Source organism: Dioscorea cayenensis, chromosome 17 (genome assembly GCF_009730915.1).
Source record: "Dioscorea cayenensis subsp. rotundata cultivar TDr96_F1 chromosome 17, TDr96_F1_v2_PseudoChromosome.rev07_lg8_w22 25.fasta, whole genome shotgun sequence".
Lineage (NCBI taxonomy): Eukaryota > Viridiplantae > Streptophyta > Magnoliopsida > Dioscoreales > Dioscoreaceae > Dioscorea > Dioscorea cayenensis.
The window spans coordinates 5899700-5912936 of record NC_052487.1 but is presented as its reverse complement, the minus strand read 5'-3'; the positions used below and the strand labels follow the sequence as shown (position 1 = coordinate 5912936).

The 13237-nt window shown below is 29.2% G+C and overlaps 1 protein-coding gene across 1 annotated transcript; it reads right to left on the bottom strand.

Moving 5' to 3' along the window:
* Positions 1–3694: 3694 nt before the first annotated feature.
* Positions 3695–12769, bottom strand: LOC120281064. Its single transcript, XM_039288002.1, has 10 exons — positions 12757–12769; positions 12123–12219; positions 11451–11586; positions 11154–11311; positions 10937–11057; positions 10742–10846; positions 5386–5417; positions 5285–5337; positions 5031–5135; positions 3695–3882 (listed from the first exon to the last, which is right to left on the bottom strand). Exons 1-10 carry the CDS (start codon positions 12767–12769, stop codon positions 3695–3697), a joined length of 1008 nt encoding a protein of 335 aa, XP_039143936.1.
* Between the last annotated feature and the right edge of the window lie 468 nt (positions 12770–13237).

The following is a 13237-nucleotide window of genomic DNA, read 5'->3' as shown; positions in this document are numbered from 1 at the left end:
ACCTAAACTTGTAATAGTCAATTAGAAATATTCTCACTGCTTCTTGGCAACAATAAACAAATTAACAACTTTTTTAAGGAAAGTACAAAAAAACCTTAAAACTTTTATAAATTTGGTAATTTGCACTCTTATCAATGATCGAGATGCACACCGATTATTAAATGATTTTTTTTTGTAAAGCACTATTCATAAAATTCATTTTGTAAAATATAATCGATAGTGTCTTCATTATAATGCAATTATGGAGTTAATGAATGGTGCATATAGTGTCTTGTGAGAGTTTGTGAATAAAGTTTAATTATCAATCGAAGAAAACTCTGTGTGTGTGTGTAAACTTTATTATATGTATATTTTCGAGCAGTTTCAATGCACCACAGAAGCAGTAGTGGCGGGAGTGAGGATCATCTTAAAGTATTGTGAACTTTCAGGAACTATAACGAGCTTTATCTACACAGGCTCAGTCACAGCCACGTCTCCTCTCAAACAAGATGGCACAGGCTTCAACCACACCATTGATGAATCTTTTTGGACACCTCTCAACTTTTCATTCTCTCACTGCAAGGATCATGAGAAGGTCACTGACCAATCTATATGTATACATGATTAATTTTCTTTGCTAATAATAATAAATAAACTCATACCTGGTCAAATGATCATCAGGCTTACACTCTTCCAAAACATTGGCTAAGAAAGAGTTTCTGAGTTACAACAATTTGAAGGAGAAAGAAAGAATGGAGGTAGTAAGCTTAGCTTATGGCTTAGTTGGAGGTCACACACTACTACCATACATGCCTACTAGTGTAAGAGTAGTGGTATCACCATTAACCAGTGAAGAATAGTGTTACCGACAACTGCAATTTCTACAAGGATTGTTAGAATTGGTACCTTTGATTCACATTGATGATGCATGTGAAGCTCATATCTTTTGTATGGAGAAACCTTCTATGGTTGGTAGGTTCTTATATGCAAATGGTTATCCTCGAAGGCATGACTATGCTCAACACTTCACATGCAAGCATTCTCAAATGGAAGTGATTAAAGGGTAAGTTAACAAAGTTCATAAGTTAATTAATTCTTTCTCTTAACGTTTAGTGGTTAATTACTGATCCTTATGAGGAAGTTATTTTATTTAGAGTTGAAGATGAAAAGCTTAAGAGAATTGTCAAATACACTTCAAGGAAGCTGGAAGATTTTTTTATTCAAATACAAATATGGAATGGAGTAGATATTAGATGGTAGTGTCAGATGCATGAAGAGGTTGGGAATCAATTGAGCCGTTGATGCCTGGTGCCATGAACTAGTTATCTTTTTCTCAGGCAATTAATGGAGAGTTGTCTTCTCATATTTGTATTCTTAATGTGGTCTCCACCATAGTTGTAGGCCCACCAAATTTTTTTTAAAAATTTAATGTTAATTTAACAGTTACGTTTATTTTGGTTTTAATTTTATATTGTAATTTTTCAGCTTTTGAAACCCTAGCCTCTTCACCTCATTCTATTTAGATAACCATTTAAAAAAAGTTAGAGACCTAACCTCATTTTTTTTCTATCCTGGGTTGCGTGTGGTGTCGTCAGCGAAGACAGAGAAAGGCCGCATCGTCAAGTGTTTTCTGTAACTTTTATTGTTGAGGTAAGCATCCTCTTCCTCGGATATTTGGCCAAGTGGTAGAATTTTTCATTGTTTTTTATTTTTAGATCTTGATCTATTAATTTTGAATGTTTGATTGATGGGTTAGCTTCTTATTGCTATGTAAAGGTTTAGATTTATTTTTATGTTTTCCGTGAATATTAGGTTCTACGGTAAATCTTTAATCATGTTGGTTTGGGTTGTGTTAGTTTTAGTCATTTTGTTAAGGAAACCATATGCAATATCTCCGCCATTGCATGATTAAAGGGTTACAATGCTATAGTAAATTGAATTTAAATGTTTAATTAGAAGGGATCAGGTTGATTTTCTTGCATAAATCAAGATATCTGTTTAGCTCCAATTGTTTATCTCCAGAATTTTGTTGGAAAACTTGAGTGTTAATATTTCTTGTCAATCATAGATGATGTATATAAATGGCTAAGGTTGACAATTTGTATAGTTTGCAAGCTTCTTGTGTTTAGTGCCTGATTGAAGAATGATTTTTGGTTGGGTATTTTTGTCTTTGTGCTCATTTGATTGCAGTGGGATGATATTATTGATCCAATGCTGATGTCCACAATGCATCCACTTGTTTAACACACATATATATGTATTAAATTGATTAGATTACTTAGATACTATGTTTGCTTTGATTTCATTAGGGTTAGTGGAAGTTTTGTGTATGAATTCTTAAAGCATATATATATATATATGATGGTTGTGGAGTGGAATTTGATTCCAGTGTTGGTGTCCGCTCATTTAACACACACACACACATATATATATATATATATTATAGATTTAAAAAAGTAGGAGAGAGAATGAGGTAGAGAGAGACAAAGAGCAAAGTGGGTAGAAAGAGAAACCAACAATAGCTCAATAGTAACCCAATCCTTGTACCCAGTTAAGAATAGATTGATAACTTGCTCCAAGGTATAGTTTTATTTTAAATGTAGGTGTTAGTAGAAATAGGGTTGCACGATTGAGATTGATTAAGTTACTATTACGATTATGATTGACATTTTAGATCAAAATACTGTGCATGCCACTTTTCACTGTGCACTATTCATAAGAACAATAACACTATGCATCAAAACCCATATACACCATTAGATTTCACTCCAACGGTGAAAAATCAACATTCTTATATTTCAATGTCTAAGGACGTTCTTAGCAAACTTACTCTATATATATATTAAATAGTTGGATGTTTTAAGTATTGTGATTGTTAATGTGGGAATTTGATTCACTATATATCCCTTTGTATGCTTAGCATATTTAACGTCTTAATATCTTTGGAATGTGCTCTCAAATATAGGGTATTCCATGCCTACAAGAAAATAATAATTTACCCATGGACGATTCTACCGGTAACACTATAAAAATCCGTGGGTAAATCTGTTTACCAAGAGAATACCCAGGGATTTGAGGTTCTATCTAAATCGCTCATGGGTAAAATATTGCCCATGACATTTCTTATCCCTAGGTAAATTAAGCACGGATCAATCTGTGGGTACATAATTTATATCTCTAGCTAATTAATTCCTAGGATTTGATAAACCAACAGTAATTACCCACGAATTAATCCCTAGAGAACCTCTAGGTAAATGTCCCCAAGAAACATCCCTGGGTAAGTCCTAGGTAAACATATTTTTAATAATAGAAAATCCCTCGGTAATCCCTAGATAAATATCCTCTTAATAATATGAATTCCTGTGTAATGCTTTTGTGAATTATATGAATTCCCTGAGTAATACCAGGGTAATTCTAATATTAAAATTAAAAAATTCCTAGGTATTCGATAAGAAATTAATTGAACTTACATCCATTAAATCACAAATTCAAATATAATTTAAAAATAACAATCTCTAATGTTTTTATTAATTATACTATAAATAAAAATAGCAATGAATAAGTATTTAGGATATCAACAATACCACTACATAAATATATAAGACATCAACAACAATTAACAATGCAAAAATACCCAAAGTTAGACAAGCAAAATAAAATAGCAATTAACACACAATATTTAACTAAGTCCATGATCGTCACCACCATCTCCATCTCATACGTCTTCACCCTCTTCTGGTTGACTGTTACTTGCATTTTGTGTTCCATGTGGAGGAGTCATACCAATGTGATTGCACAACATCTCTAATGTTCTTTTCGAATCAACTATCAAATTATCTTGAGCCTCTAGCCTCTTGTTCATAGTTGCCAACTCATTTTGAAGATCCTCTCGACTCAAAATCACTAAAAGAATTATAAAGAAAAAAGGAAAATTTTCAGCTGTTCTTGAACAAAAATTTTCAATCAAGGATAGAAACACGAATAGAATCTTCATTCAAAATCACAGATTAAAAAAAACCCAACAAAACTGGTTACTCTTATAGCTAAAATTTAATCAATACTAAATAAGCAGTACTTTTGGCAAAATTTTCACAACTATTTGGATCCCAGTTTGCAATAAGAAGCTAAGACAACAAATTAGAAAAAAATTGTACAGAGACTACAAAGAGCCCTAGATTTTCAATATATAGAACTTCATTCAAGCACAACATACTAATCGGAGCATGGCATATGGTATCATATTTGAAGTGAGATAAGCAAATACCCAGAAATTCAATCCAACCTGATGCAACTCAAGGTGTTTCCATAAAACCCTAACCCTAATACTGGATTTACAAAAATGTGAGCATTCACATTGCTCCCAATTCCCCACCAAATGCAAAAGGAAGATGATGAGACCAATAAAAATTCAGCAAATTGAAAAACAAATCTATAAAATTCCAATAATAATTTGGAACACATACATCTCCATGGCTCAAAAATTTAGCAATTTCTCATTAAATCCTAAGATCAAATCAAATGATTCCTTAAACCCTATGAGTGGAGAAGACAAATGAATAAAATGTGAACAAGCCAACTAATATTGAAGTAATCTAGTACATTCGAATAAGACGGTATTCATTTTATTTATTTATATATTCTACCAAAATGTGAATGCCACAAACTTTTCTTTTTCCATTTTTCATTTTGTCATTGGATACCTCAAGCACCAAACCTCTAATATGACAACATTCATTTAAACAAGGATATTGAGCCATCCGTATTATACCAATGAATGAAATCAATAATAAATGTTCATAAGCTAATCTTTCAGGAATAACAAACCTCAGACCTCTGCTCAAATTCCAACCATTTCAAGAATGAGAAATCCATGAATTATATCACCTATCACATGATGTCAATAAACATATCCATGCAATTGTGTAAACTCAAAGCAATTTCATTAATTTCAATAGAAAACAGTTAATACAAGCAATAGTTTTAAGCTGAAAAACAAGCATATAATCAAATAGTTGATGAGCATACTGAGAAACATCAGGCATGGAAAGTACCGATCTTGCAATCAAGCTCATCCTTTTTGGCACCAACAACGCGGCTCACCTCTTTCCCACCTTTCACCAACATGAACGTTGGCATCATCTCCTTTAACAATGCCTCTTCTCAGGGATAGTGAAAACTATCAAATTCAAGCACAGTAACAAATTAAAATAGTGAACATTAAATGAATCGGATAACCAAATCAAATATTAGCCAACAAATCGGTGATGAAGAAAAGAAGGAGAAGAGATCGAGGAGATAGGCATACCGCCGGCGTCAATGAAGTAAAGGAACCGGACGAGCTTCGAAGAGACCTCCGTTCTGTTAAAAAAACACATTAGAATTAACAAAACCTTCAAAATAACTAACAGATTTATTGAATCAAACAATATAGGTAACATCTACAGACCAAATCAAAATGCAAGCTATGAGCCATAATCATCAAGGCCAAAAACCTAGAAATCAATAGAAAACTCATTGGTTAAATAATAAGTTTAATTCCAAAATAGATGCATAGAGTTCCTTCATGAGACCAATATGATGCTTTTCAATATATATATAACATCATGAATAAATGTTACAAAATAAACAAATTAAAATTAATAAAAACTTCAAAAATAACTAACTAATGTTGAGTTGTGGACCACACATCATATAGGGATATAAAAACTTATGTGGATAAGTTGTGTAGACGTACATAACTAATGTTTATAATTGTGTATACCTTATCATATGTAGTTTTGAATGGACCCAATTGAGGTGATCTAAATTATAGTTTGAATAGGGTCCTAATTATCTAATTTTAAATGTGTGGATCTACATATTAATAATATGTTGTGTAGAATTCTAGGGGCAAAAGCATCAAGTCTATGATGGGCAGACTTGTAATTAACCCCATAAAGATTTCTTATAAACAGGATGTGGTTCCTGACTGAGCACGCAATGATCTAAGATTCAGAATTAGGGTTTTCTAGATTAGGGTTCCCATCTCCCCTCTCTGCGTGTAATCACTTGGAAGAACTACAAGGCCCAATCATCTTCATCATTATAAATGGATTCAAGTGTAGGTACACTTCATCTAATTTATGGTATTCCCAGATAATTTCCAATCAAGAAGATCATGGCTTTTCATAGGGATTATTCCCATTGTGAAAGTCATTAAATTCCATCAAGTGGTACCAAAGCAATCTTGCTTTGGAATTATTTCGGATATATGATTGATTAGATCTTTTGGAATAAATCTTGTTAGTGCAACCACACTATTTAATTGGCATGATTTGACACCAAGGTAAGATGACGTGGCAACCATGGTGACAATGTATAATTGATGACATGGAAAGCATGGTGACATGCAGGAGTCTTGACTTGGAGGCAAATATCTTGAAGATCTTGGCGGAACTATTTTTGGCAATGTATTACAAACTTGAAAACAAGATCATATCAAGACCATATTTAGGGTGATTTGATTGAAGACTAAATATGGATGGAGCTTAATTGAAGAAATACCTATCAATGGTATGATTGAAGACTATTGATGGTGTGATTTGAAAAACTTAATGAGGATGATTGAAGACTATTAAGGGCAAGATTTGAAGACATGCCTATTGTTGGCATGATTGAGTTGATTGATTGAAGATCTATTCTTAGAAAGATTTGAAGACCAAACTTGGGTGAATTGAAGATCAAGTTTGGAAAGTTTCATGAAGACACACAAGGACGTGCGCCCCTTGCGAGGGGACAGTGTGATGAGGAACTAAGGAGGTAGGCTAGTTGCCAGCAGTCGTGATCGAGAGATTTGGCTGCACCGACTCGGACTAAGCATGACCATGAGGTTGATGGGTCTTGAGGTCATTCACAACGTAACCAGAACTCAGTCAAGTCAGCAGTCAGGGTCATGTTGCAATTCATGTTACAACAGGAGTTCCAACATCTAATTTTGGAAGGTTTTTAAATTAGTAGCCGCGGAGATTCTAAAAGAGGTATGTGCTATATTTGGGACGTTGAGGCGTCTATATAAGCTACCTTGCTCGTAGATTGTAAGTGTGACTCATGGAGGAGAGTGTGTGAGCACTATACAATCTAGAGAGGGTAGTGATCTTTATTGTTTGAGAGTGTGAGTGATAAGTGTTTGCACTCATGTATTTTCATCTCTTTTAGTGGATTGTTTATCTCCGGGCTTTGCCCCCCAGACGTAGGCGAGTGGATGCCGAACTGGGTTACCAACATCGTGTGCCTTTTTTCTTTGTTGGTTTGTGTGAGATTTCTATGAGTGTTTGAGTGTTCCTTAAAACCAACACACCACACTGGAGGAACTAACAAATCTTAATACTTGAATTTATTGATTTATATATATAATTTGGTTTGCATGTTTGGGTTGATTTACATGCTTATATAAAATTAAATTGAGTAATATATATATATATAGATCTCAGTGCAGAAATTATTTGACTTTGTTAACATATATATATATATATATATATTTGTAATTAGTGTGATAATTACATGTTGATTAGATATCCGTATATATGTTAAATTTAATTTGTTTTTCAATCTCCTGAGAATCCTTCAAAGATTTTGAAAATCATTAGTTGATTTATATTATATATAATATGATTTTCATGGATGTGGACACTCTGGTCTTCGTGGGAGGCTGAGACGTGCTGATCATAAGAGTGTTTATGGCATCCAATTAATATTATCCACTTTAACTTGAGTGTTTTTCACGTGTTACAAGAATATTATATTGACATGTCTATATGTTAATTATCTAGGATTATATAAATATATAATTTAAGTTTGATTTTATATATCATGCATGTTCTCGTGATATTGTTTATGTGATGATGGATTCTTTTATGCATCATGCATGTTCACAGATTTCAATGTATGTTTAGATTTATATTTATTAAATTAATTTCCATGATTATCAAAATCAAAGTTAGGGGCAGATTTAATAATTTATATTAATTTAAATTTTACGTTGATTTTGAATTAGGATAACATTCGGATTTTAATTTAATTATTGAGATTTTATTTTAGATTATTATGAATTTAGTTTTTGTCCATGATTATGAGGTTGTTTTAATAATCATAAGGAAAATAACAACTAGTAGCATCATCACTAAACTGACTTCTATTGTAGAAACCTTTTGTTTGTGAATAACCATAGTGTTAGTGCATGCTTATTCTCATGCAGACAATTAGTTGGGTCAAACGAAGACTGTTGTCTGACAGAAATTTGTTTGCATATATAGTAATAAGTTTTTTTTTATATAGTTATAAGGTGTTTGTTGTGAGTAGTTAGTCGGCCCAAAGGAAGGCTTTGTACTTGACTGGATCTTACTATAAAACTTGACTAGTGTTATACCCGTGTGATGCACGGGTGATAAATAGTAAAAATAATACTAATTATAAATTATAAAAATTAATTAAATATAATGACATTAAGTATTAAGACACTAAATAAAAAATATTCTAATATAGATTGGTACTCAAAGTTTAAAAAACAATACATCTAATCCAAATTCTGAAAAACTTCTTTGAAGACCACATTTGTAGTTGAATTGGTTGGCTCTCCATCTTTACCACATATTAATATCTTCAATCCTTTCCGATTTGTAACTCTAGAGACCGCAACATAAAGTTATCCATGACTAAAAACCGGTTTCTTTAAATACAACCCAACATGTGGAAGAAATTGACCTTGGCTCTTGTTGATGGTCATAGCATATGAGACAACCAAAAGATATTGCCTTCGTTGAAACTTAAAAGGCAATCTTGTGTCTGAAGGAGTTAAAGTCATTCGTGGAATAAAAACTTTATGCCCTCCATTATTTCCTCAAAATAAATTAACTTAATTTTATTCCTTACATATTCCAAGTCCAATACAATTTTTTTATGATCAAATTACATGTTTTGGTAGGCTTATTGAAGAAAAATATACTTATTTTATGCTTATTAATATTTTTCCTATTTTTATATATTCCGATTTTTTATATTTAAATATCATATATATATATTTGATTATTAATATTTTTCCTATTTTTATATATGAGTGTGTATATATTATAATATGTTATTATAAGATATCTAGATGAAATGAGACAACTAATTAGATTATGTTATATAGCTTGTAGTATTGTTAGAGAATGTCTACAAATAGCTTAAGCAATGAATTATGATAATCCAATCACTTACTCCAAAAGCTCTAATATCTTATCATTTTTATTTTTATTTTTAATTAAAATTTCTACTTTGTGTTTGATTAGGATTAGGTAAATCAAAGTTTTGTCAATTTTTAGAACTATCAATAATTTTTTTTAATTATAAATATTTTGTAATTATAATTTATTTTTAAAGTTTAGTACAATATTAAAAATATCTTGTGTTTAGTAAATCAAAGTTTTGTCAATTTCCGAAATTATCTATAATTATTTTCAATTATAAATACTTTTGAAATTATAAATTTGGTTTTAAAGTTTTAATATGATTTCAGAGATTTTGAAAATATTATATTAAATTTTTATATTTAAAAAATAATTTTATTTATTCATCCACAAATTTATAAATTTATATATATTGATATATATTGAAAATTCTTAACATAATCTTTGTTTTTCAAAATAAATTAACTAATATAATAATGATAAGATAATATAAAATAAGATTTTTTCCTTTTTCTCTTGGTTGAACAACGTACCCCTTTAATCCAAAAAGACGTACCCCTTTAATCCAAAAAGGCATATATATATATATATATTTATGTAGATAAATATATGATATTTGATATTATATCGTTTAATATATATATATAAAACTTATTTAAATATTTTTTTGTGAGTTATCACTAATATTCCCTATTTTATTTATTTTCAAATATTTAATATTTTTATTTCTCAAAATAAATTAACTTAATTTTATTCCCTACAGATTCCAAGTTCAAGACAGTTTTTTTTTATTTTATAATTAAAAATTATTTATAGAAATTGATTTTTGTTTTCCAATAAAAAATTAAATATAAAAATCTTTAATTACCCCACTAAATAAGAAAAGTGAATTATTAATATAATAAATTCCAAGCATAATCATTGTTATGCATATAAATGGTACATGTTAATATTAATATTCATAATAAATAATATAAATAAACTATATTGCCTTCATTAAAATTAAATAATAATCATAAATTTAACAAAGTTAAAATGACATAAAACACAAATAAAGTCATCAACTACATTGCTAAAATCATTTATTACAAATTAATTTTTTTCTTGCTTCATTTTTTTTATTTTGTTGCTTGATATCTGAGTAATTGGAACACTATCTACTATAATTGAAGTGTCATCTTCAACAGTGAATGGATTAGATCGCTTTGTAGTGGTTTTATTTATTGTATTAGCTTCACTGTCAAATATAGAGTCATGCAAATCAACTAAAGTTTATTGAGTCATAAATTTAATAAAAAGAATATCATAAAAATAAAGGTGATATCATAAAAATTACCTTCAGCTCAACAACATCAACATAGTCAAATTGAGAAAGAGCATTAGAGTCCTGAAATATTATTTGTTTAAATAAAATCAATTATCAAAATATTAAATATAAAAATTATTATTAAATAACCAAAATTAGTTTGTTTCAAAGAAACCTTATTTTCCAAATAAGGACTTGAAATATACTTTGATATTAACTCATTATTTTCAGTTAATCTCGTAAGCGTATATACTTCATAATGTTGCATGATATTCTGAGTTTTTATTTGAACTTTAAATAGTATTTTTCTTTCCACCAAAGTGTCAATCTCAGCAAGATAAGATTCATTCATAGAAATCTGCAGATAATTGAAAAAATTATTATATAATAAAATTGTCATACTTGTTAGGTTTAGTGTTGTACAATTGAATTTAAATTACAACATTACCTTTGTCGAATCATGTCTCAAATCATTAGCTATTTTACCAAGTAATTGCAAGCACTCAAGATCCCACAAAAGAAAAGAAGCATTACCAGTGTCATCAATAACTCTTACTTGGACCTTAAACCTAATCAATCCAAAAGATCACACAATTAATAAAAATAATAAATGAAATAGTAATTAAAAATATATATAATTAAAAAAAGTACAATAGATATTCTACCTAGGAGTTCCCTCAAAATCAAACTTGTCACACTTTTCACGGTAAAATCTCTTACCAACAGGATTGACTTTCTTTGAACATCGTTTACAGGATAAGTACCACCAATCTTGATCACTTTCAATTTCAATAATAGTAGCAAAAACCCAATAACTACCAACCTAAAATAATAAAATTATATGATCAAATTATAATGCTACAGAAGTAACAAAAAATTATAATTAATTATGTTAAAAAAAAAAACACAAAACATGGATATCAAAAGTATACATGTATGATATATTTGCAGTAATTTTTTACCTCTATAGATTCTGCTAATTGTCCAATAGATTTTACATTATTTTCTTCACTTGATAGATCATTAAAGATGGAGTAGGCAAATGAAGAAGAGACTTGACTTATCCTTTGAGAACTACAATCTTGCTCACTCATCAACCTTTACAAAGATTAATAAATCAATTAGAGTAAAAAAAAAACTTGATACTAATATTTTTATATATATTAATTTATTAAAAAAATTTAACTTTACTTGTTTCGAAATTCGATAAATTCTTCAATATGAGCATTCACCATCAGTTTCGTAGTAAAATAAGTATTAGATATTCTAATCTCATCAATAATAAATTAGTTTCTATTTCAATCATGCAAATTAGATAAACAAAATTTTAATCGATATATTTGTGCATTTGAAAAATAATGAATATAACCTCTAAATCTTTTGGCACGACACATTTGGAGTATGATAATTATAGGTCCTAATTCTTCAGCTTCTGAATAAGCTTTAATCTCATCTACAAAGTCACCCCACAAAGTACATGAAAGCTTATTTTTTCTGTAAAAACAAAGAAAAAAAATACACATCAAATAAGATTATACTCTAACATCTAAAAAACTTCTTGACATAATAAATATGATTATGAGACTATAATGACACATGTAATTTATATATATATATATATAAGAAAAGCATACTCCAGATCTTGAAGCACAACATCCATCAGCTTGCTTGTCTTTCCATAGGATTCCTGAACTTTAGGATTATCTTTGCCAATGACTTCTCCTATTACATCTTCAACAAAGTTGCATCATAAAGCATCAGTTCTAAAGGCATAAATAATTACATAAATAATTACATATATAGTTAAATACTTACCAAATAATTCTTTTTCGTCGAGTTCTTGTGAAACCAAAATATCGGCAAACGATCTAAACATAAAACATTGCCTTGGAAAATTTTCATCTATAGCATCTATCACCTTAGTTTTTGACATAAAATTTAACTTAAACTTGTGGTTTGTCGATTTATATAGCATATTATTATTTCCCACTATAAAATTGTGCATAAAATATAGTTTTCCTTCAAAAAATCAAAAGTTTTAATTGTCGAACCAATGAACGTTTTATCGACGCATGGATCCTTCCACACTACAAATTTAATAAAAAAAAATTAGATAATTTATGAAAACAAAATACAATTAATGTTACATATAATAGTTTTATATCAAGTAAAAAGAAAAACATGTTCATCCATAAGGACCATCTCAATGCTATTAATTTCTGATTTATCTTGGAAGCATGGAATCTCCCAAAGCCTAATAACCCTAACCTTCAATATCCATTGTGTCTTGTTAGCGACAATTTGCTCTACAAAATCAATCCTTTCTGCTATATTATGAGAAGCTCTATTCTAAAAATATTAATACAACGCGAACATAATATTAAATCTATATATAGAAAAAATCTCAAATATATAAATTTAGATACATAGGATATTTATTATTATAAATTTTAGAATATGATATATGATAAATAATTTTAGAATATGATATGCTCTATTTTAAAAATATTAATAAAACTTGAACATAATAATAATAAATCTATATATATAGAAAAAAAATTTCAAATATTTAAATTTAGATATGATAAATAAATAATTTTAGAATATGATATATGATAATATAAATAAAAGAGATAAGCTTTATTATGATGAAAAAAATAATCTATTTATATTTTTAAATTAAATCATTAAATATTATTGTAATATTTTATTTAGATTTTATGAGAGCTTGACACATCATACTTTTGGC

Coding starts and splice junctions, on each gene's coding strand:
- LOC120281064 (XM_039288002.1), bottom strand. Junction 11,058..11,153: donor GATTTTGAGGGAACTCCTAG/GTAGAATATCTA, acceptor TGGATTGATTAG/GTTTAAGGTCCAAGTAAGAG. Junction 5,136..5,284: donor TTACTTCATTGACGCCGGCG/GTATGCCTATCT, acceptor ATCCCTGAGAAG/AGGCATTGTTAAAGGAGATG.